The sequence below is a fragment of the Dendrobates tinctorius genome, unplaced genomic scaffold (assembly GCF_039654945.1).
Source record: "Dendrobates tinctorius isolate UK_male_01 unplaced genomic scaffold, ASM3965494v1 ptg000143l, whole genome shotgun sequence".
Lineage (NCBI taxonomy): Eukaryota > Metazoa > Chordata > Amphibia > Anura > Dendrobatidae > Dendrobates > Dendrobates tinctorius.
This window is the reverse complement of record NW_027361810.1, coordinates 501,476-528,971: the sequence shown is the minus strand read 5'-3', so window position 1 is coordinate 528,971 and position 27,496 is coordinate 501,476. Positions and strand designations below refer to the sequence as shown.

The 27,496-nt window shown below is 46.2% G+C and overlaps 1 protein-coding gene across 3 annotated transcripts in view; it reads right to left on the bottom strand.

Annotated features, from left to right (window-relative positions):
• MYLK (myosin light chain kinase) overlaps window positions 1-27,496 on the bottom strand; it is a 196,699-nt gene that overhangs the window by 104,108 nt on the left and 65,095 nt on the right. For all 3 annotated transcript variants that reach the window (XM_073545258.1, XM_073545255.1, XM_073545256.1), the window contains exons 7-8: window positions 21,263-21,379; window positions 20,608-20,682 (exon numbers count right to left, since the gene is read on the bottom strand). In XM_073545258.1, the coding sequence (XP_073401359.1) occupies window positions 20,608-20,682; window positions 21,263-21,379 (192 nt within the window). The remainder of the gene's footprint in view (window positions 1-20,607; window positions 20,683-21,262; window positions 21,380-27,496) is intronic.

Here is a 27,496-nt window from a genome sequence, read left to right as displayed (position 1 = left end):
TATAAGTACTATAATACTGCCCCCTATGTACAAGAATATATCTACTATAATACTGCTCCTATATACAAGAATATAACTACTATAATACTGCCCCCTATGTACAAGAATATAACTACTATAATACTACTCCTATATACAAGAATAAAACTACTATAATACTGCCCCCTATATACAAGAATATAACTACTATAATACTGCTCCTATGTACAAGAATATAACTACTATAATACTGCCGCTATGTACAAGAATATACTATAATACTGCCCCTATGTACAAGAATATAACTACTATAATACTGCTCCTATGTACAAGAATATAACTACTATAATACTGCCCCTATGTACAAGAATATAACTACTATAAGGGTATGTGCACACATAGTTTTTTGTCTCTGCGGATTTTGTAGAGAAAACTGCAGGAAATCCGCAGGACAAAGTGCTGCGGTTTTTCTGCGGTTTATCTGCGTTTTTTCTGCGGTTTTACACCTCATAATGGATGAGATGTAAAACTGCAGCGTTTCTGCACCAAACAATTGACATGCTGCGTTTTGAAAACCGCAGCAAAACCGCGCGGAAAAAAACGCAGCATGTGCACAGCTTTTTTTTATTTCCATAGGAAATAAAGGTACTGTACAACGCAGCAGAATCTGCTGCGTTTCTGCAGAGCCAAAAACGCTGCGGAAACGCAGGAGAAACCGCAAAGTGTGCACATACCCTAAGGCTGAGTTCACACGTTTCCGCGGCGGTTTTAACCGTGCGATTTTGCCGCGAAAAATAAGCATCCCATGCATTCCTATGGGATAATGCTGTGCTAATGCTGCGGTTTTTGCCGCGGCGGAATCGCTTCGCGGTAAAAACCACAGCATGCTCATTAATTTGCGGAATCGCGGCGATCCCGCACCCATAGGAATGCATTGTTCCGCTTACTTCCCGCATGTGGCTGTGCACACCATGCGGACAGTAAGCAGAACAATTGCGGATGGTACCCACGGTCCGGAGGAGAGGAGACTGTCCTCCGGGCACCATATCCCTGTAAAAAATAGAATTTAAAAATAAAAAATATTGTTATTCTCACCCTCCGACGTCCCGCGCAGTCTTCCCGCTTCTCTTCACGCTCCCGTTCCCAGTAGTCCTTTGCGAAAATGCCCGCGATGGCGTCCGTTCTCGCGGGATCGAGAAGTCTCGCGGTCATTCGCGATGACGTCGCGCGAATGACTGCGAGACATCGCGATCCCGCGAGAACGGACGTCATCACGGGCATTTTCGCAAAGGATTACTGGGAACGGCTGCGCGGGACGTCAGAGGGTAAGAATAACACCATTTTTTATTTTTTTTTACATTCTATCTTTTACTACTGAGGCTGCATAGGCGGCCTCAATAGTAAAAAGTTGGTCACACTTGTCAAACACTATGTTTGAAAAGTGTGACCAACCTGTCAATCAGTTCTCCAAGCGATGCTACAGATCGCTTGGAAAACGCTAGCATTCTGCAAGCTAATTCCGCTTGCAAAATGCTAGTTTTTCCGCGGGAAAATCGCGGGAATTTAAAATGCGATTTTCCCGCGGACTGGAATTCCGGAATTCTCGCGGTAATTTCCGCGAGAGTTCCGGTACGTGTGCACTTAGCCTAATACTGCTCCTATGTACAAGAATATAACTACTATAATACTGCCCCCTATGTACAAGAATATAACTACTATAATACTGCTCCTATGTACAAGAATATAACTACTATAATACTGCCCCTATGTACAAGAATATAACTACTATAATACTGCTCCTATGTACAGGAATATAACTACTATAATACTGCTCCTATGTACAAGAATATAACTACTATAATACTGCTCCCTATATACAAGAATATAACTACTATAATACTGCTCCTATGTACAAGAACATAACTACTATAATACTGCTCCTATGTACAAGAATATAACTACTATAATACTGCCCCTATGTACAAGAATATAACTACTATAATACTGTTCCCTATATACAAGAATATAACTACTATAATACTGCTCCTATATACAAGAATATAACTACTATAATACTGCTCCCTATGTACAAGAATATAACTACTATAATACTGCTGCCTATATACAAGAATATAACTACTATAATACTGCTCCTATGTACAAGAATATAACTACTATAGTACTGCTCCCTATGTACAAGAATATAACTACTATAATACTGCTCCTATGTACAAGAATATAACTACTATAATACTGCCCCTATGTACAAGAATATAACTACTATAATACTGCTCCCTATATACAAGAATATAACTACTATAGTACTGCTCCTATGTATAAGAATATAACTACTATAATACTGCTCCCTATATACAAGAATATAACTACTATAATACTGCTCCTATGTACAAGAATATAACTACTATAATACTGCTCCTATGTACAAGAATATAACTACTATAATACTGCCCCTATGTACAAGAATATAACTACTATAATACTGCTCCCTATATACAAGAATATAACTACTATAATACTGCTCCTATGTACAAGAATATAACTACTATAATACTGCTCCTATGTACAAGAATATAACTACTATAATACTGCTCCCTATATACAAGAATATAACTACTATAATACTGCTCCCTATATACAAGAATATAACTACTATAATACTGCTCCTATGTACAAGAATATAACTACTATAGTACTGCTCCCTATATACAAGAATATATCTACTATAATACTGCCCCTATGTACAAGAATATAACTACTATAATACTGCTCCCTATGTACAAGAATATAACTACTATAATACTGCTCCTATGTACAAGAATATAACTACTATAATACTGCCCCTATATACAAGAATATAACTACTATAATACTGCTCCCTATATACAAGAATATAACTACTATAATACTGCTCCTATGTATAAGAATATAACTACTATAATACGGCTCCCTATATACAAGAATATAACTACTATAATACTGCTCCTATGTACAAGAATATAACTACTATAATACTGCTCCTATGTACAAGAATATAACTACTATAATACTGCCCCCTATATACAAGAATATAACTACTATAACACTGCTCCTATGTACAAGAATATAACTACTATAATACTGCTCCTATGTACAAGAATATAACTACTATAATACTGCCCCTTTGCACAAGAATATAACTACTATAATACTGCTCCCTATATACAAGAACATAACTACTATAATACTGCTCCTATGTACAAGAATATAACTACTATAGTACTGCTCCCTATATACAAGAATATAACTACTATAATACTACTCCTATATACAAGAATATAACTACTATAATACTGCCCCCTATATACAAGAATATAATTACTATAATACTGCCACCTATGTACAAGAATATAACTACTATAATACTGCTCCCTATGTACAAGAATATAACTACTATAATACTGCTCCTATGTACAAGAATATAACTACTATAATACTGCCCCTATATACAAGAATATAACTACTATAATACTGCTCCCTATATACAAGAATATAACTACTATAATACTGCTCCTATGTATAAGAATATAACTACTATAATACGGCTCCCTATATACAAGAATATAACTACTATAATACTGCTCCTATGTACAAGAATATAACTACTATAATACTGCTCCTATGTACAAGAATATAACTACTATAATACTGCCCCCTATATACAAGAATATAACTACTATAACACTGCTCCTATGTAAAAGAATATAACTACTATAATACTGCTCCTATGTACAAGAATATAACTACTATAATACTGCCCCTTTGCACAAGAATATAACTACTATAATACTGCTCCCTATATACAAGAACATAACTACTATAATACTGCTCCTATGTACAAGAATATAACTACTATAGTACTGCTCCCTATATACAAGAATATAACTACTATAATACTACTCCTATATACAAGAATATAACTACTATAATACTGCCCCCTATATACAAGAATATAATTACTATAATACTGCTCCTATGTACAAGAATATAACTACTATAATACTGCTCCCTATATACAAGAATATAACTACTATAATACTGCTCCTATGTACAAGAATATAACTACTATAATACTGCCTCTATGTACAAGAATATAACTACTATAATACTGCTCCCTATATACAAGAATATAACTACTATAATACTGCTCCTATGTACAAGAATATAACTACTATAATACTGCTCCCTATGTACAAGAATATAACTACTATAATACTACTCCTATATACAAGAATATAACTACTATAATACTGCCCCCTATATACAAGAATATAACTACTATAATACTGCTCCTATGTACAAGAATATAACTACTATAATACTGCCCCTATGTACAAGAATATAACTACTATAATATTGCTCCTATGTACAAGAATATAACTACTATAATACTGCCCATATGTACAAGAATATAACTACTATAATACTGCTCCCTATATACAAGAATATAACTACTATAATACTGCTCCTATGTACAAGAATATAACTACTATAATACTGCTCCCTATGTACAAGAATATAACTACTATAATACTACTCCTATATACAAGAATATAACTACTATAATACTGCCCCCTATATACAAGAATATAACTACTATAATACTGCTCCTATGTACAAGAATATAACTACTATAATATTGCTCCTATGTACAAGAATATAACTACTATAATACTGCCCCTATGTACAAGAATATAACTACTATAATACTGCTCCCTATATACAAGAATATAACTACTATAATACTGCTCCTATGTATAAGAATATAACTACTATAATACTGCTCCCTATATACAAGAACATAACTACTATAATACTGCTCCTATGTACAAGAATATAACTACTATAGTACTGCTCCCTATATACAAGAATATAACTACTATAATACTACTCCTATATACAAGAATATAACTACTATAATACTGCCCCCTATATACAAGAATATAATTACTATAATACTGCTCCTATGTACAAGAATATAACTACTATAATACTGCTCCCTATATACAAGAATATAACTACTTTAATACTGCTCCTATGTACAAGAATATAACTACTATAATACTGCCTCTATGTACAAGAACATAACTACTATAATACTGCTCCCTATATACAAGAATATAACTACTATAATACTGCTCCTATGTACAAGAATATAACTACTATAATACTGCTCCTATATACAAGAATATAACTACTATAATACTGCCCCTATGTACAAGAATATAACTACTATAATACTGCTCCCTATATACAAGAATATAACTACTATAATACTGCCCCTATGTACAAGAATATAACTACTATAATACTGCTCCTATGTACAAGAATATAACTACTATAATACTGCTCCCTATATACAAGAATATAACTACTATATTACTGCCCCTATGTACAAGAATATAACTACTATAATACTGCCCCTATGTACAAGAATATAACTACTATAATACTGCTCCTATGTATAAGAATATAACTACTATAATACTGCTCCCTATGTACAAGAATATAACTACTATATTACTGCCCCTATGTACAAGAATATAACTACTATAATACTGCCCCCTATGTACAAGAATATAACTACTATAATACTGCCTCTATGTACAAGAATATAACTTCTATAATACTGCCTCTATGTACAAGAATATAACTATTCTTATCCCTCAACTACCCTCACTTGTCTTCCCTTCTTTTGAGGTCCATGCCGTCAGACTCTACACCCCCTTCTCCATGCGAGTGGCGGTGGTATATCGTCCTCCCGGCCCCTCCCATCAGTTCCTGGATCATTTTGCCACTTGGCTTCCACATTTTCTCTCCTGTGACATCCCTACCCTCCTCATGGGAGATTTCAACATCCCCATTGCTCTTCCCCTCTCCCCATCTGCTACTCACCTTTTATCTCTAACCTCCTCATTTGGCCTTTCGCAGCTTACTAATTCTCCAACGCATGAAGACGGAAACTCCCTCGACTTGGTCTTCTCTCGGCTTTGTGCAGTGGATGATTTTGCAAACTCCCCTCTCCCGCTCTCTGACCACAATCTTCTTTCATTCTCTATAAAGAACTGCCAGGCTGCTCAGGTCACCCCCACTGTCCAGACTTATAGAAACACACAGGCCATTAACACCCAGAAACTTCTGAAGAACTTGCAGTCTTCATTGGCCCCTATCTCCTCCCTCTCATGTCCTGATTCTGCATTGAAGCATTACAATGAAACACTTCAAACTGCCCTGGATGAATTTGCACCCCCTATAAATAGAACACCACAACGCAGACGGCGACAACCCTGGCACACGGTGCAAACACGTTTCCTGCAGCGGTGCTCCAGGTGCGCCGAACGTCTGTGGAGAAAATCCAGTCTACCCGAAGATTTCATCCATTTTAAGTTTATGCTTAGAACATACAACACTGCCCTTCACCTCTCCAAACAAACCTATTTCAACACCCTCATCATCTCACTGTCCAATAACCCGAAACGTCTCTTTGACACTTTTCATTCTCTACTCAATCCAAGAGTACAGGCCCCAACCACTGAGCTCCGAGCTGACGATCTGGCCAATTACTTCAAAGAAAAAATTGACCAGATCCGACAGGAAATTATCTCCAAATCCCCTCATACCATGCACTGTCCTCCCTCCCCCACTGCATCTAACTCACTCTCTGATTTTGAACCAGTCACAGAAGAAGAAGTAAGCAGGCTCCTTGCATCTTCTCGCCCAACTACTTGCACCAGTGACCCATTTCCGTCACATCTCCTCCAGTCCCTTTCCCCTGCTGTCACCCCTCACCTAACTAAAATATTTAACCTCTCTCTCTCTTCTGGTATTTTTCCCTCCTCATTTAAGCATGCCATCATACATCCACTACTTAAAAAACCATCCCTCGACCAAAACTGTGCCGCTAACTATAGACCTGTCTCTAATCTTCCCTTCATCTCTAAACTCCTGGAACGCCTGGTCCACTCCCGTCTTATCCGCTATCTCTCAGAAAACTCTGTTCTCGACCCTCTCCAATCCGGTTTCCGCTCTTTACACTCCACTGAAACTGCCCTCACTAAAGTCTCTAATGATCTGCTAACAGCTAAATCAAATGGTCATTACTCCATGCTAATTCTCTTGGATCTCTCTGCAGCATTCGACACTGTGGATCATCAGCTCCTCCTCACTATGCTCCGTTCCATTGGCCTCAAGGACACCGTTCTCTCCTGGTTCTCCTCCTATCTCTCCGACCGCTCCTTTACTGTTTCTTTTGCCGGTTCCTCCTCCTCTCACCTTCCTCTTACTGTTGGGGTTCCTCAAGGATCGGTTCTAGGCCCCCTCCTCTTCTCCTTGTACACTGCCCCTATTGGTCAAACAATCAGTAGATTTGGTTTCCAGTACCATCTCTATGCTGATGACACCCAATTATACGCTTCTTCTCCTGACATCACGCCAGCCTTTCTAGAAAACACTGGCGATTGTCTAAACGCTGTGTCTAATATCATGTCCTCACTATATCTGAAACTGAACCTATCAAAGACTGAACTCCTTGTGTTTCCTCCCGCTACTAATGTACCTACACCCGACATTGCCATTTCCGTCTGTGGTTCCACTATTACTCCCCAGCAACATGCCCGCTGTCTTGGGGTCATACTTGATTCCGAGCTTTCCTTTGCCCCCCACATTCGATCACTGGCTCGCTCTTGTCATCTGCACCTCAAAAACATTTCTAGAATTCGACCTTTTCTTACTTTGGACTCTGCAAAAACTCTTACTGTTTCTCTTATTCATTCTCGTCTCGACTATTGTAACTCTCTTCTAATCGGTCTCCCTCTTACAAAACTCTCCCCTCTCCAATCTGTCTTGAATGCTGCAGCCAGGATCATATTCCTCACCAATCGTTACACCGATGCCTCTACCTTGTGCCAGTCATTACACTGGCTACCCATCCACTCCAGAATTCAGTATAAACTTATTACCCTCACCCACAAAGCCCTCCATGGCTCAGCACCACCCTACATCTCCTCCCTTGTTTCAGTATACCACCCTACCCGCGCCCTCCGTTCTGCTGATGACCTGAGGTTAGTATCCTCAATAGTCAGAACCTCCCACTCCCGTCTCCAAGACTTTACACGTGCCGCGCCAATTCTTTGGAATGCACTTCCCAGGTCAATACGATTAGTCCCCAGTCCCCACAATTTTAAGCGTGTCCTGAAAACGCATTTATTCAGACTGGCCTATCGCCTCAACACATTAACCTAACCTATCCCTGTGTGGCAGAGCCAAAAATTTTACCATAACCAGGTTCCCAGCATCATGTTCCCACATGCTTTATGCATCCATTAGCCCTCTGTGTCTGTACTGTTACACACTTAACATTATGGCTGGTCCATACAATCAGGGCAACTGTTACCACCCACCTTTCGTGTCTACCTCTTTCCTCATAGACTGTAAGCTTGCGAGCAGGGCCCTCACTCCTCTTGGTATTTGTTATAATCTACTGTATGTGATTATTGTTATGCTGTAATGTCTATTGTCTGTACAAATCCCCTCTGAAATGTAAAGTGCTGCGGAATATGTCGGCGCTATAAAAATAAAATTTATTATTATTATTATTACTATAATACTGCTCCTATGTACAAGAATATAACTACTATACTGCCCCCTATGTACAAGAATATAACTACTATAATACTGACCACTATGTACAAGAATATAACTACTATATTACTGCCCCTATGTACAAGAATATAACTACTATAATACTGACCACTATGTACAAGAATATAACTACTATAATACTGACCACTATGTACAAGAATATAACTACTATAGTACTGCTCCCTATATACAAGAATATAACTACCAAAATATTGCCCCGTGATGTAATTTTGTGTGGTTTATATAGTAACATAGTTATTAAGATTGAAGGGAGACTTTAAGTCCATCTAGTTCACCCCATATCCTGTCCTAACTTGCCCTAACATGTTGATCCAGAGGAAGGCAAATAAAACCCCATGTGGCAAACAGTAAGCTTCACATTGGGGAAAAAAACTCCTTCCCGACTCCACATACGGCAATCAGACTATTAGCTCCCTGGATCAACGCAATATCAAGGAAACTCGTGTATAGACCCTGTAATATTATACTTTTTTCATATCTTGCAGTAATAATCATTTTTCTGGTCATTGTCTTGTTTTTTCAGATATGTAGCTTATTATTTTCATTTTTAGATATAATTGAAGTAAACACGCAAGTAGAATTGTTCCGGCGCTGCGCCTCTTGCGGTTGGTGTCGTGCTGCAGCAGTGTAAGGTTTCTGTGCTTTCCAGATATTTGCTCTGCTCAGGATCTCGTGCTGACATTACATACACAGATGTCACCCGTAGATTAATCTCTGCTCATTTGGCTTTCCAGTAGCCACATGATGGAGGCCGCTCTCCCCGCACACTTCACTGCGACGCGCTGTTTATAATGAACAAGTTTCCATTGTGCCAGAAAAGCAAAACGAGAAACTTAGGAGCAAAAATAGAACAATTTGCGCAATCAGCTGTGGATTGAACGTGTAGACGAGGCTGAGAGGTCAAACATGGAGTTGTGCACATGGTGGCGGCACAGCAATATCAGAACATCCGCTGCACTTTATGCTATTCATAGGGATTTGTGGCTTAAAAGAAAATTGTAGAACTTTTTATAACACCTTCTTACAATGTATCCAGGCAGGTAAAATGTATCAAGAAAAACACAAAAATTGAGCTTGGTTTGACTTGGTATAGATGCAGCAGATAAACGCATGCTCACATTGGCCATAAAGCATACAAAACCTACAAGAGAGAAAATGAGCAAAATCCCTCCTGTAACTAAATAAGCAAAAAGCAAACGGGCATTTAAATAATACAAAGTTCATAGTAATACTGTTTTTGATCAAAAAAAGCATAAAAGTCGTCTCACCGCTGACAAGGTGACTCTGATCGGGGCGGTCCTACACTGTCTAATATTAAAAACCTTATCATGTGTCAAAGGCTTCCCCTGACTGGTGTCCACTGGTTTGGCCCGGTCCTTTTGTCTGCCCTAATTCACACACTGAGGTCAACTTTGACACATGATAAGGTTTTTAATATTAGACAGTGTAGGACCATCCCGATCAGAGTCACCTTGTCGGCGGTGGGACGGCTTTATACTATATATGATCAACTACAGTATTACTAAGAACTCTGAATTATTTAAATGCCCGTTTGCTTTCTACCTATTTAGTTACAGCAGGGATTTTTCTCATTTTGTCTCTCGTAGGTTAGGTAAAATGTATCAGCCTGGAGTAAATGTTGTTCAACTCTAGACTGTATGTAACTGTAACAAACCCTCAGGTGTGAGAAGAATTATGCTTCGAATTATAGACCAGGCTGGTAGGACAGGGCCACATGACTGGCAGCAGTGTCCAAGCTCTTAGGACAGGGCCACGTGACTGGCAGCAGTCACCACGCTCTTAGGACAGGGCCACATGACTGGCAGCAGTGTCCAAGCTCTTAGGACAGGACCACATGACTGGCAGCAGTCACTACGCTCTTAGGACAGGACCACATGACTGGCAGCAGTCACCACGCTCTTAGGACAGGACCACATGACCGGCAGCAGTCACTACGCTCTTAGGACAGGACCACATGACTGGCAGCAGTCACTACGCTCTTAGGACAGGACCACATGACTGGCAGCAGTCTCCAGGCTGTTAGGACAGGACCACATGACTGGCAGCAGTCACTACTCTCTTAGGACAGGACCACATGACTGGCAGCAGTCTCCAGGCTGTTAGGACAGGACCACATGACTGGCAGCAGTCACCACGCTCTTAGGACAGGGCCACGTGACTGGCAGCATTCACTACGCTCTTAGGACAGGGCCACATGACTGGCAGCAGTCTCCAAGCTCTTAGGACAGGGCCACGTGACTGGCAGCAGTCACCACGCTTTTAGGACAGGACCACATGACTGGCAGCAGTCACTACGCTCTTAGGACAGGGCCACATGACTGGCAGCAGTCTCCAAGCTCTTAGGACAGGGCCACGTGACTGGCAGCAGTCTCCAAGCTCTTAGGACAGGGCCACGTGACTGGCAGCAGTCACCACGCTTTTAGGACAGGACCACATGACTGGCAGCAGTCACCACCCTCTTAGGACAGGATCACATGACCGGCAGCAGTCACTACAATCTTAGGACAGGGCCACATGACTGGCAGCAGTCTCCAAGCTCTTAGGACAGGGCCACGTGACTGGCAGCAGTCTCCAAGCTCTTAGGACAGGGCCACATGACTGACAGCAGTCACCACGCTCTTAGGACAGGACCACATGACTGGCAGCAGTCACCACGCTCTTAGGACAGGACCACATGACTGGCAGCAGTCTCCAGGCTCTTAGGAAAGGGCCACATGACTGACAGCAGTCACCACGCTCTTAGGACAAGGCCACATGACTGGCAGCACTCTCCAGGCTCTTAGGACAGGGCACATGACTGGCAGCACTCTCCAGGCTCTTAGGACAGGGCCACATGACTGGCAGCACTCTCCAGGATCTTAGGACAGGGCCACATGACTGACAGCAGGTGTTGGGCTCAGCACATGGATTTCATTTTTGCACCTTTACCTTTTGTATTTTTGTAGTGACGCATTTCGGCAGCTCGTGCTGCCACGTCACATTCGGTACCTTCCATCCATTGGCCTCTGGCTGCTTTTTGACCTTTGTAGGATTTTGGCAGATTGCACTGGATATAAGAATTACTTGCCGGGCGATATTATAAGCGTTTAGTGCCAGCAATGACTTTTTCTAACTCCTCATTATTTCAGATACATTTATTGACTCATACAAAATAACGGGGGGTTGTTTGAAGATTATTGTTTGTGGGGGGGTAAGGCTTTGGGGCTTGTTTCTGTAAGGTTACCTATATACTAAAATGTAAAGCGAAAGGTCTTCCTGTCAGCACTTAACAGGTTAAACAAGCGTCATCCCAGATCTTCCGCCCCCAAACAGGATGTTCACATGACCCAGCAGGAGGCTTAAGGAAACACATGGAAATCATCTTCAGGACAGAAGGGTAACTCCGCTGATCTCTGGGCGGCATCCAGAAAGGGACCATGCAAGCTTCAGCTGTCGCTGAAGGACGAAGAACCCAGCCTCAGTAATAGGGCGAGAGCCGCCCCGATAATAAGGTGAGAGCTGACCCTGATAATAGTGCAAAAGCAGACCCTGGTAATAGCGCGAGAGCCGACCCTGGAAAAAGGGCGAGAGCCGACCCTGGAAAAAGAGCGAGAGCCGACCCCGGAAAAAGAGAGCGAGAGCCGACCCCGGAAAAAGAGAGCGAGAGCCGACCTCGGAAAAAGAGAGCGAGAGCCGACCTCGGAAAAAGAGAGCGAGAGCCGACCCCGGAAAAAGAGCGAGAGCCGACCCCGGAAAAAGAGAGCGAGAGCTGACCTCGGAAAAAGAGAGCGAGAGCTGACCTCGGAAAAAGAGAGCGAGAGCCGACCCCGGAAAAAGAGCGAGAGCCGACCCTGGAAAAAGAGCGAGAGCCGACCCTGGAAAAAGAGCGAGAGCCGACCCCGGAAAAAGAGAACGAGAGCCGACCCTGGAAAAAGAGCGAGAGCCGACCCCGGAAAAAGAGAACGAGAGCCGACCCCGGAAAAAGAGAGCGAGAGCCGACCCCGGAAAAAGAGAGCGAGAGCCGACCCCGGAAAAAGAGAACGAGAGCCGACCCTGGAAAAAGAGCGAGAGCCGACCCCGGAAAAAGAGAACGAGAGCCGACCCCGGAAAAAGAGAGCGAGAGCCGACCCCGGAAAAAGAGAGCGAGAGCCGACCCCGGAAAAAGAGAGCGAGAGCTGACCTCGGAAAAAGAGAGCGAGAGCCGACCCCGGAAAAAGAGAGCGAGAGCTGACCCCGGAAAAAGAGAGCGAGAGCCGACCCCGGAAAAAGAGAGCGAGAGCTGACCCCGGAAAAAGAGAGCGAGAGCTGACCTCGGAAAAAGAGAGCGAGAGCTGACCTCGGAAAAAGAGAGCGAGAGCCGACCCTGGAAAAAGAGCGAGAGCCGACCCTGGAAAAAGAGCGAGAGCCGACCCCGGAAAAAGAGAACGAGAGCCGACATCGGAAAAAGAGAGCGAGAGCCGACCCCGGAAAAAGAGAGCGAGAGCCGACCCCGGAAAAAGAGAGCGAGAGCCGACCTCGGAAAAAGAGAGCGAGAGCCGACCCCGGAAAAAGAGAGCGAGAGCCGACCCCGGAAAAAGAGAGCGAGAGCCGACCCCGGAAAAAGAGAGCGAGAGCCGACCCCGGAAAAAGAGAGCGAGAGCCGACCCCGGAAAAAGAGAGCGAGAGCCGACCCCGGAAAAAGAGAGCGAGAGCCGACCCCGGAAAAAGAGCGAGAGCCGACCACGGAAAAAGAGCGAGAGCCGACCCCGGAAAAAGAGCGAGAGCCGAACCCGGAAAAAAAGCGAGAGGCGATCCTGGAAAAAGAGCGAGAGCCGACCACGGAAAAAGAGCGAGAGCCGACCCCGGAAAAAGAGCGAGAGCCGACCTCGGAAAAAGAGCGAGAGCAGATCCTGGAAAAAGAGCGAGAGCCGACCCCGGAAAAAAGGGCGAGATCCGACCCCAGAAATACAGCGAGAGCCGACCCTGGAAAAAGGGCGAGAGCTGACCCCAGAAAAAAGGGCAAGAGCCGACCCCGGAAAAAAGGGCGAGAGCCGTCCCCGGAAATACAGCGAGAGCCGACCCTGGAAAAAGAGCGAGAGCTGGCCCCGGTAATAGGGCGAGAGCTGACTGTTACAGAACCCCCCAGCACCCCAAATAGGAAATGCATGTATGATAGGTGTAATGTGAGATGTATGCCCTTAATGCAGCATCCGACCGGCTGCGACCCCCTGGGCAGAGGTAAACTAGATATCCTACTTCTGACCTCCCCCCACCTTTGTAAATCCCACAGCTGTTATAATGTACGTCTGGCGTCTTAATTGGAGCCTGTTCTCTACTAGCCCATATTGATTGTCCTGCCCTCTGTATTTATATATATTCTGAGAGTTAAATGTTGTCACACTGGAAATACGTGGAGAAGCAGTGATCTTTTATATGTTCCCATGTTACAAAGCCTTTCGAGCCAGTGCCCTTCATTCAGAAGTGAGGAAAAGCAGAGTGGACCTCCTGAGAAACGGGGTGGTAATGTAAGAGGTATTACAGCACAGAAGACCCCGTTGGGTTGAACTAGATGGACTTAAAGTCTCCCTTCAACCTTAATTACTATGTTACTATGTTACACTGGTGGCAGACAGCGGGATATGATACCCCGCCTATAGGAGTAAAGGACTGAATGGAAAACAACTACCAGAAGTTAAAGAGGAATACATTAAAAGACCTGGTGGAAGCTCGAGGGTTAATCGCCAGCAACAAAACAAAAGCGGATTTGAAAGCAGCCATCATGGAACACGACAGTGCAGCGCCCCCCCAATGTGAACGTGGAGGAGACCGAATTCCAGAGGGAGGTAAAGAACAAACTGGCGTTCTATGGCCCAAACCCTGAAGTAGAGATCGTACGAGAGATGATGGCTGATGTGCGTACTGATCTGAAGGAAAAGATGGCCGAGCGGACCAGGATAGAGCTAGCCAAGATGGAGATGGCAGAGCGGACCAAAGTGGAGCTGGCCAAGATGGAGATGGCAGAGCGGAGGAAGGAGAATCAGCGAGCAGGGGGAGCTCTGACCTCTGCCCAGGTACCGTCAGCAGTAAACCACAAAAAAATCCAGTATAATGCCTTCCGACAGTTGGGGAAGGCAGAGGAAGACATTGATGGCTTTCTGCAGGACTTTGAGCGGCAGTGTGCCCTTCATGAAGTGAAGCCAGAGGAATGGGTTCAGGTTCTGGCCAGCAAGCTGACAGGCCGGGCAGCGGACGCCTATCGCACGGTACCTGATGAGAACTGTATGGACTATGAGCGGGTCAAAGAAGTGATCTTGGCCTGGTATGCGCTGACACAAGAGGCATACCGCCAAAAGTTCCACGGACTTATAAAACAGGTAACAGATACCCACGCTGGATGGGTCTGTAAACGACGGCGGTCACTGCTACAGTGGGTACAAGTGAGCTAAGCAACCACTAAGGAGGACGTCCTCCAGCTCTTCCTGTTAGAGTGATTCTTTACTGGACAAAACCCCGAGACACAAGAATGGCTTCGGGACAGACGGCCAATGACTCTTGAGGAAGCCGCTCGTCTGGCCGATGAACATCATGATGCCAGGAGGTCTCAGTTGTGAGGATCAAAGACTGTCACTAGGGGCCCTCTCATGGGTCTGGAGGCCCCTAAACCACAGAAGATTGTCGGGGGACCAGCTAAAACCCCGGCTTACCAGAGTCCCCCTGGGGCGCGATGCCACACCTGCCGTCAGCTGGGGCACCTGCAAAGACAATGTCCCAACCGGACTCAGCGTACCCAGTGGCCAATGGCAGGAACAGCTACCGTCAACCGGGCCACTGTACATTACTACCAGGGCGAAGCTGACCCGGCATTGGGGGCTAGGACTAATCCGGGGAAGCAAGAGATGGAGGAAGTGCTGCATGAAGTAGACCCCGTGCAGGCAGCCCGGGCAGATAATCGACAACAGCATCGACAGGCGGTGTGGGTTAATGGGAAATGTATGCAGGGACTAAGAGATTCCAGAGCAACTTTGACCCTTGTGAAGCCTCATCTCTTCTGGGACCAAGAGAAGACGGACCGGACAGTGGCCGTCCGTGTAGCCGGGGGAGCCATACATCGATTGCCCACTGCCAGGATTCACCTGAACTGGGGAGTCGGGGATGGCCTTGTTGAGGTTGGCTTGATGGAGGATTTGCCTGCAGACTTCTTGCTGGGAAATGAATTGGGGCGCATGTTGTCTGCATTCTCAGTCGCCCCTCTGGCTGAGACTTATCCTGTGACCGCCCGGAGACAAGCTGGAGCTGCAGAGGCGGAATCACACTCAGAGGAGGCCCAGGTAAGACATCCCAGCCCTACACGTATCCCCATAGCCAGACACATTTCTTGGGCCACCCCAGCTGAGTTTAAAAGGGAGGAACTTGAGGATCCCTCATTACAGGGGTATCGTGGGAAGGCACAGGAGGGGAGAGGAGTACTGGAAGGGGAACAGTTTGTATGGAAGCAGGGACGAGCCCCACTATAAAATGACAGCTGGTATAGGCAGGAAGGAATAGGAATCATAGAATCATAGAATCGTCGAGTTGGAAGGGACCTCCTGGGCCATCTGGTCCAACCCCCTGCTCAAAGCAGGATTCGCTAAATCATCCCAGTCAGATGTCTGTCCAGCCTCTGTTTGAAGACTTCCATTGAAGGAGAACTCACCACTTCTCGTGGCAGCCTGTTCCACTCATTGATCACTCTGTCAAAAAGTTTTTTCTAATATCTAATCTGTGTCTCTTCCCATTCAGTTTCATCCCATTGCTTCTAGTCTTTCCTTGTGCAAATGAGAATAAAGTTGATCCTTCTACAATGTGACAGCCCTTTAGATATTTGTAGACAGCTATTAAGTCTCCTCTCAGTCTTCTCTTTTGCAAACTAAACATTCCCAAATCCTGCAACCTTTCCTCATAAGACAGGGTTTGCAGACCGGTCACCATTCTGGTCGCTCTTTTCTGAACTTGCTCCAGTTTGTTGATGTCTTTTTTAAAATGTGGTGCCCAAAACTGGACACAATATTCCAGATGAGGTCTGACCAAAGAGGAATAGAGGGAAATAATGACTTCACGTGATCTAGACTGTATGCTTCTGTTAATACATCCTAGAATTGCATTTGCCTTTTTTGCTGCTGCATCACACTGTTGACTCATATTCAGTCTGTGATCTATTAGTATATAAGTCTTTTTCACATGTGCTGTCACTTAGCCCTATTCCTCCCATTCTATATATGCTTTTTTCATTTTTATTGCCCAGATGTAGTACTTTGCATTTCTCCCTGTTAAAAACCATTCTGTTAGTTGCTGCCCACTTCTCCAGTTTATTTAAATCTTTTTGAATCCTCTCTCTCTCTTCTCTAGTATTAGAGTAAAGGCAGGAGCTACTGCGACTCTCTCATGACATACCCTTGGCCGGGCACCTCGGCGTCAGTCACACCAGACATCGTCTGACACAAAACTTCTTTTGGCCGGGGGTAACCTGTGATGTTCGTCAGTACTGCCAGACCTGTGACAGTTGGCAGCGCATTGGCAAGAGGGGAGATTGCTACAAGGCCAAATTAAACCCACCCCCCATTGTGGAGGAGCCATTTAGCCGAGTAGCGGTCGATCCGATAGGGCCGTTAGCCAAACCCAGTCTGTCAGGGAAAAAGTATATATTGACAGTGGTAGATTATGCCACACGGTATCCAGAGGCGGTTGCATTACCTAACATACTGGCAGAGATGGTGGCGGCTGCCCTGCTCCAGGTTTTCTCACGGGTTGGATTTCCCCGGGAGATTATCTCGGACCAGGGTACCCAGTTTACAGCAGAGGTGACCAACCAACTGTGGAAGCTGAGCAGCGTAAAGTCCATTAGAAGCGCCCCGTACCACCCGCAAACCAATGGGTTGTGTGAACGTTTAACGGAACATTAAAACAACTCATTGGGACTTTTACCAGGACCTACAGGGACTGGGAGAAATTCTTGCCACACCTCCTGTTTGCCTATCGGGAGGTGCCCCAAGAATCCACGGGGTTCTCCCCGTTCGAACTGTTATACGGGAGGCGGGTAAGGGGACCCCTAGACTTAGTGCGAGAACACTGGGAAGGGGAGGGCCTCACAGAAGGGGTACCTATTGTACCCTATGTGCTGGAATTCCGGGACCGCCTACAGGAGCTGACTCAGGCTGTACGTGGGAACATGCAGGCGACCCAGCGGCACCAGCGCATATGGTACGATCGGAGGGCCAGAGAACGCACCTTTGAGATAGGACAGAAGGTCCTGGTGTTAGAACCAACTAGGCAGAACAAGTTCAAAGCTGCATCGCAGGGGCCCTACCAGGTAGTGGGGAAAATAGCCAACACCACCTACAATGTCGCCGATTGTGACGACCCCAGGGTTATCCGCATGTTCCACGTGAATATGCTGAAGCCCTACCGGGAGCGCCCTGAAGAGGTAGTGGCCATCTGTGCACCCGAAGCAGAGGATTTAGCAGGACTCCCCTTGCCTGATGTCTTAGGGGAAAGGACTCAGTCTAAAACATGGGACCAGGTACACTTGGGAGAAAACCTAGGACCCCGGGAGAGCCAGCAGGCGGAGGCGTTGTTGAGGCAGCGACAGAGGATGTTTCAGAGAGACTGGGGTACACCCGCCTGGCACAACACAAGGTTGAAACCCAGGATCAGACCCCCGAGACAACCCCCCTTCAGCGTCCCTGAGTCTGTACGAGAAGGGATGCGACGAGATACAAGAGATGTTGCGTTTAGGGGTCATTGAAGAGTCAGATAGTCCCTGGGCATCCCCCGTAGTGTTAGTGCCCAAGAAGGATGGGACTACCCAGTTTTGTGTAGACTATCGCAAGCTAAATGAGAAAACGGTGACGGATGTGTATCCCATGCTGCGTGTGGATGAGTTGTTAGACCGGCTCGCGGGGGCAAAGTATTTGACCACCATCGATCTATGCAAAGGCTACTGGCAGATCCCCCTAAGTCCTGACGCTATTTCCAAGTCTGCATTTGTCACCCCGTTCGGCTTATTCCAGTTTCGAGTTATGCCATTCGGGATGAAGAATGCCCCTGCGACCTTCCAGAGGCTGGCTGACCGGCTTCTGGATGGTCTCCATAACTATGCTTATGCCTACCTGGATGACATCGCCATCTACAGCGCGACATGGGATGAGCATCTAAATCACCTAGAGACAGTATTGGACAGGATCCTCAAGGCAGGAATCACCCTGAAGCCCAACAAGTGTCACGTGGGCAAAGCAGAGGTTCAGTATTTAGGACATTGGGTGGGAAGTGGGAAACAGCGACCAGAACCAGCCGACCAGAACCAGCCAAGATTGAGGCCATAGCCAAATGGCCCACCCCACGCACTAAAACCCAGGTTATGGCGTTTCTAGGGACAGCCGGGTATTATAGGAAATTTGTCCCCAATTACAGCAGCGTAGCCAAGCCCCTTACTGATCTGACCCTTAAGAACCTCCCCCGCCAGGTAACCTGGACCTCAGAGTGTGAGGAAGCCTTCCGCCAGCTAAAGGACGCCCTCACAAATACCCCGGTATTGGCCGCACCCGATCCAACTAAACGTTTCCTTGTTCACATAGATGCTTCTATGTTTGGACTGGGGGCAGTGCTGAGCCAAGTCGGGCCGGACGGTCAAGACCACCCGGTAGCTTACCTGAGTAGGAATCTACTGTCCCGCGAAGTAAGCTATGCGGCCATCGAGAAAGAGTGCCTGGCGGTAGTATGGGCACTCAAGAAGTTGCAACCATATTTGTATGGACGACAGTTTTCCCTCCTAACGGACCATAATACCCTAGTGTGGCTTAATTGGGTCTCTGGAGACATCACCAGATTACTGTGGTGGAGTTTAGCCCTACAACCTCTAGACTTCACCATCCGCTACAGACCCGGCAAACAAAATGGTAACGCCGATGGACTAAGTCGACAAACGGAACTTGTACCAACCCCATAGACTTCGGTCATCCCCAAGCCGATCCGTTAAGGATCAGACTGTGTATGCCGATCGCGTCGCTGGAGCCGTGTTACAGAACACCCCAGCACCCTGAATAGGAGATGCATGTATGATAGGAGTAATGTGAGATGTATGCCCTTAATGCAGCAACCGACCGGCTGCGACCCCCTGGCAGAGGTAAACGAGATATCCCACTTCTGACCTCCCCCCACCTATGCAAATCCCACGGCTATTGAAATGTACGTCTGGCGTCTTAATTGGAGCCTGTTCTCTACTAGCCCATATTGATTGTCCTGCCCTCTGTATTTATATATATTCTGAGACCAGTGAGTTAAATGTTGCCACACTGGAAATACATGGAGTATCAGTGATCTTTTATATGTTCCCATGTTACAAAGCCTTTCGAGCCAGCGCCCTTCATTCAGAAGTGAGGAAAAGCAGAGTGGACCTCCTGAGAAACGGGGTGGTAATGTAAAGAGGTATTACAGCACAGAAGACCCCGTTACACCGACCCCGGTAATAGGGCGAGAGCCGACCCCGGTAACAGAGAACCGGTTTGATTTAATTTGCAGTTTTCCAGCTATGTAGGATGCGGCCCGTACAGCTGACGTTTCACAGGATGCGACAGAGTAATATTTTTTTATCTGATTCTAAAAAATCACTTTCTCTGTTGATTTTATTGCTTGCTCTCTGATATACGCAGTCAGGGGTGCACTTTCTTTCTTCACTGATTTTTTGCTTGCCCTTTCAGGGGTTCACTTACTTTTTGTGCTGATTTTTTGCTTGCCTGTTTAGGGGGTCACTTACTTTTTGTGTGATTTTTATTGCTTGCCCTCAAAGGGGGTCACTTATTTTCTGTTCCAATTTTTTGCTTGCTCTATATCATATGTAGTTAGGTGGTCACTTACTTTCTATGTGATTTCATTGCTTTCTCGTAGGGGGTCACTTACTTTCTGACATGATGGCGGGCGCAGCGTTACTTTTGGGTTTCTTCATTTTCTTTATTCCGGTGTTTCCTGAAGTATCTGAAACGAGAGAGATATCAGAGGAGGCGCAACGGTGAGGAGTCGGGTGATGTTACGTGGTGAAGGATCCTCTGCATCCCGCAGGCTGTCATCAGTCTCACCGGTGCCTGTCAGTCCAGGGCACCCCTAACCTTGCGCCTCGCACAGATACTTCAGGTCTCGACAATCTCTGCCAATTCTGCAGTTGTCTAACATGTGACCTCATTTCCTTCCCATTGCCGCTTGCTGTCAGCGAATTGCAGCAATTGTATCCAGTTTAGAGGAGCTTCAATTGTGACCTGAACATCCGGAGGTCCCGACAGACACATTCACTGACAGCAAGAAAAAGTAGCAGTGAAGTCGGGGATCATTTCACCATACTGGGATCATATACAGCGTGACTGTTAGCACTGGGGGGATGATGGGGGTTATCCTGCCCATTAGTACTTCATTATGAAACCTGTATACATGCAGACAGATGTGGAGGATGTGCGGGGTCAGGAGGATGTGCGGGGACAGGAGGACGTGCGGGGACAGGAGGACGGGCCAGGAGGACGTTCGGGGTCAGGAGGACGTTCGGGATCAAAACAGAGACGCTCACCTTCCACTGTCACATTACAGGTGCAGTCGGCTCTTCCTGCACAGTTCTCAGCTACACATCTGTACTGTCCTCCGTCCTCCGGGAACGACTTGTCAATGGTGAGAGAACACAGTGACCCTGCAACAAGACGAAGGGGTCAACAGCCGCCGCTGCGAGGAGTGTTGAGGAAACCCCTCCACATGGGCAAAGAGACAGGTTCATACACTGGCCGCATCACACAGGATGAGATACATGGCTCATACACTGGCTGCATCATATAGGATGAGATACACGGCTCATACACTGGCTGCATCATATAGGATGAGATACATGGCTCATACACAGACTGCATCACACAGGATCAGATACACGGCTCATACACTGGCCGCATCACACAGGATGAGATACACGGCTCATACACTGGCTGCATCACACAGGATCAGATACACGGCTCATACACTGGCAGCATCACACAGGATGAGATACACGGCTCATATACTGGCTGCATCACACAGGATGAGATACACGGCTCATACACTGGCTGCATCACACAGGATCAGATACACGGCTCATACACTGGCAGCATCACACAGGATGAGATACACGGCTCATATACTGGCTGCATCATATAGGATGAGATACACGGCTCATACACACTGGCTGCATCACACAGGATCAGATACACGGCTCATACACTGGCAGCATCACACAGGATGAGATACACGGCTTATACACTGGCCGCATCACACAGGATGAGATACACGGCTCATATACTGGCAGCATCACACAGGATGAGATACACGGCTCATACACTGGCAGCATCACACAGGATGAGATACACGGCTTATACACTGGCCGCATCACACAGGATGAGATACATGGCTCATACACTGGCAGCATCACACAGGATGAGATACACGGCTCATACACTGGCTGCATCATATAGGATGAGATACATGGCTCATACACAGACTGCATCACACAGGATCAGATACATGGCTCATACACTGGCCGCATCACACAGGATCAGATACATGGCTCATACACTGGCCGCATGACACAGGAAGAGATACACGGCTCATACACTGGCTGCATCACACAGGATCAGATACACGGCTCATACACTGGCAGCATCACACAGGATGAGATACACGGCTTATACACTGGCCGCATCACACAGGATGAGATACATGGCTCATACACTGGCAGCATCACACAGGATGAGATACACGGCTCATACACTGGCTGCATCATATAGGATGAGATACATGGCTCATACACAGACTGCATCACACAGGATCAGATACATGGCTCATACACTGGCCGCATCACACAGGATCAGATACATGGCTCATACACTGGCCGCATGACACAGGAAGAGATACACGGCTCATACACTGGCTGCATCACACAGGATCAGATACACGGCTCATACACTGGCCGCATCACACAGGATGAGATACACGGCTCATACACTGGCTGCATCATATAGGATGAGATACATGGCTCATACACAGACTGCATCACACAGGATCAGATACATGGCTCATACACTGGCCGCATCACACAGGATCAGATACATGGCTCATACACTGGCCGCATGACACAGGAAGAGATACACGGCTCATACACTGGCTGCATCACACAGGATCAGATACACGGCTCATACACTGGCAGCATCACACAGGATGAGATACACGGCTTATACACTGGCCGCATCACACAGGATGAGATACATGGCTCATACACTGGCAGCATCACACAGGATGAGATACACGGCTCATACACTGGCTGCATCATATAGGATGAGATACATGGCTCATACACAGACTGCATCACACAGGATCAGATACATGGCTCATACACTGGCCGCATCACACAGGATCAGATACATGGCTCATACACTGGCCGCATGACACAGGAAGAGATACACGGCTCATACACTGGCTGCATCACACAGGATCAGATACACGGCTCATACACTGGCCGCATCACACAGGATGAGATACACGGCTCATACACTGGCCGCATCACACAGGATGAGATACATGGCTCATACACTGGCCGCATCACACAAGATGAGATACACGGCTCATACACTGGCCGCATCACACAGGATGAGATACATGGCTCATACACAGGCTGCATCACACAGGATCAGATATATGGCTCATACACTGGCCGCATCACACAGGATGAGATACACGGCTCATACACTGGCTGCATCACACAGGATGAGATACATGGCTCATACACAGGCTGCATCATATAGGATGAGATACACGGCTCATACACTGGCCGCATCACACAGGATGAGATACACGGCTCATACACTGGCCGCATCACAAAATATGAGACACACGGCTCATACACTGGCTGCCTCACACAGGATGATATACACGGCTCATACACAGGCTGCATCACACAGGATGAGTTACATGGCTCATACACAGGCTGCATCACACAGGATGAGATACACGGCTCATACACTGGCTGCATCACACAGGATGAGATACACGGCTCATACACTGGCCGCATCACACAGGATGAGATACACGGCTCATACACTGGCCACATCACACAGGATGAGATACACGGCTCATACACTGGCCGCATCACACAGGATGAGATACACGGCTCATACACTGGCCGCATCACACAGGATGAGATACACGGCTCATACACTGGCCGCATCACAAAATATGAGACACACGGCTCATACACTGGCTGCCTCACACAGGATGATATACACGGCTCATACACTGGCCGCATCACACAGGATCAGATACACGGCTCATACACTGGCTGCATCACACAGGATGAGATACACGGCTCATACACTGGCCGCATCACACAGGATGAGATACACGGCTCATACACTGGCTGCATCACACAGGATCAGATACATGGCTCATACACTGGCCGCATCACACAGGATCAGATACATGGCTCATACACTGGCCGCATCACACAGGATCAGATACATGGCTCATACACTGGCTGCATCACACAGGATGAGATACACGGCTTATACACTGGCTGCATCACACAGGATGAGATACACGGCTCATACACTGGCTGCATCACACAGGATCAGATACATGGCTCATACACTGGCCGCATCACACAGGATGAGATACACGGCTCATACACTGGCCGCATCACAAAATATGAGACACACGGCTCATACACTGGCTGCCTCACACAGGATGATATACACGGCTCATACACTGGCCGCATCACACAGGATCAGATACACGGCTCATACACTGGCTGCATCACACAGGATGAGATACATGGCTCATACACTGGCTGCATCACACAGGATGAGATACACGGCTTATACACTGGCTGCATCACACAGGATGAGATACACGGCTCATACACTGGCTGCATCACACAGGATCAGATACATGGCTCATACACTGGCCGCATCACACAGGATGAGATACACGGCTTATACACTGGCTGCATCACACAGGATCAGATAAACGGCTCATACACTGGCCGCATCACACAGGATGAGATACACGGCTCATACACTGGCTGCATCACACAGGATGAGATACATGGCTCATACACAGGCTGCATCATATAGGATGATATACACGGCTCATACACTGGCCGCATCACACAGGATGAGATACACGGCTCATACACTGGCTGCCTCACACAGGATGAGATACACGGCTCATACACTGGCCGCATCACACAGGATGAAATACACGGCTCATACACTGGCTGCATCACACAGGATGAGATACATGGCTCATACACAGGCTGCATCATATAGGATGATATACACGGCTCATACACTGGCCGCATCACACAGGATGAGATACACGGCTCATACACTGGCTGCCTCACACAGGATGAGATACACGGCTCATACACTGGCCGCATCACACAGGATGAGATACACGGCTCATACACTGGCTGCATCACACAGGATGAGATACATGGCTCATACACAGGCTGCATCATATAGGATGATATACACGGCTCATACACTGGCCGCATCACACAGGATGAGATACACGGCTCATAAACTGGCTGCATCACACAGGATCAGATAAACGGCTCATACACTGGCCGCATCACACAGGATGAGATACACGGCTCATACACTGGCTGCATCACACAGGATGAGATACATGGCTCATACACAGGCTGCATCATATAGGATGATATACACGGCTCATACACTGGCCGCATCACACAGGATGAGATACACGGCTCATACACTGGCTGCCTCACACAGGATGAGATACACGGCTCATACACTGGCCGCATCACACAGGATGAAATACACGGCTCATACACTGGCCGCATCACACAGGATGAGATACACGGCTCATACACTGGCCGCATCACACAGGATGAGATACACAGCTCAGCAGGAAGTATCAAACAGGATAAGATTAGATACACGGCTCAGCAGTCAGTATCATAAAGGATGGGATAAGATACACGGCTCAGCAGACAGTATCCTACACGAGAGGATTAGATACATGGCTCGGCAGTCAGTATCACACAGGATAGGATTAGATACACAGCTCAGCAGACAGTATCACACAGGATAGGATTAGATACACGGCACAGCAGACAGTATCACACAGAATAGGATTAGATACACGGCTCAGCAGTCAGTATCACACATGATAGGATTAGATACACGGCTCAGCAGTCAGTATCACACAGGATAGGATTAGATACACGGCTCAGCAGTCAGTATCACACAGGATAGGATTAGATACACAGCTCAGCAGTCAGTATCACACAGGAGAGGATTAGATACACGGCTCAGCAGGCATTATCACACAGGATAGGATTAGATATATGGCTCAGCAGTCAGTATCACACAGGATAGGATTAGATACACAGCTCAGCAGTCAGTATCACACAGGAGAGGATTAGATACACGGCTCAGCAGGCATTATCACACAGGATAGGATTAGATATATGGCTCAGCAGTCAGTATCACACAGAAGAGGATTAGATACATGGCTCAGCAGACAGTATCACACAGGAGAGGATTAGATATATGGCTCAGCAGACAGTATCACACAGGAGAGGATTAGATACACTGCTCAGCAGTCAATATCACACAGGAGAGGATCAGATACACAGCTCAGCAGTCAGTATCACACAGAAGAGGATTAGATACACGGCTCAGCAGACAGTATCACACATGAGAGGATTAGATATATGGCTCAGCAGACAGTATCACACAGGAGAGGATTAGATACACGGCTCAGCAGTCAATATCACACAGGAGAGGATCAGATACACGGCTCAGCAGACAGTATCACACAGGATAGGATTAGATATATGGCTCAGCAGACAGTATCACACAGGAGAGGATTAGATACACGGCTCAGCAGTCGGTATCACACAGGATAGGATTAGATATATGGCTCAGCAGGCAGTATCACACAGGATAGCATGAGATACACGGCTCAGCAGTCAGTATCACACAGGAGAGGATTAGATATATGGCTCAGCAGACAGTATCACACAGGAGAGGATTAGATACACGGCTCAGCAGGCATTATCACACAGGATAGGATTAGATACACGGCTCAGCAGGCAGTATTACAAATCATAAATTTAGATATGCTACGCAAACAATATCACACATTATCATGGATTAGATACAGGAGGTGGTATCAGACACGAGAGGACTAGATACAGGATTTGGTATCAGACACGAGGGGATTGGATACAGGAGGTGGTATCAGACACAAGAGGATTAGATACAGGAGGTGGTATCAGACACGAGGGCATTAGATACAGGAGGTGGTATCAGACACGAGAGGATTAGATACAGGAGGTGGTATCAGACATGAGAGGATTAGATACACAGGTTAGTAGCAGAAGTTGGACTTTTTTAGACTAATTTGCTGGTTTCTGGGTGCGGAGTGATCTGCATTCAGATGGAGGGTCCCTGGAGGGAGTTGGGGGGGGTCACAGCTGATGTCGACGGCTGAGGTTACAGATGGGATTTAGAAGCAGCAGACTGGGAGTTGTAGTTCCACAATTACAAACAGCAGGGTTTACGCCCATATAGACATAGAGCTGAGGAGACGCTGGCGGTGATACCGAGCTGCCCCGGAACCAGCAATCAGCCAAGAACCTGGGACAGGAGATAAGGATCGGGTCTCAGCGCTCAGACTTTCATGCTGGGCTGCAGTCCAGATCTTCCAATCATCTGGTATTTCCTCCACACGGACCTCACCGACCACAGACAGAAAT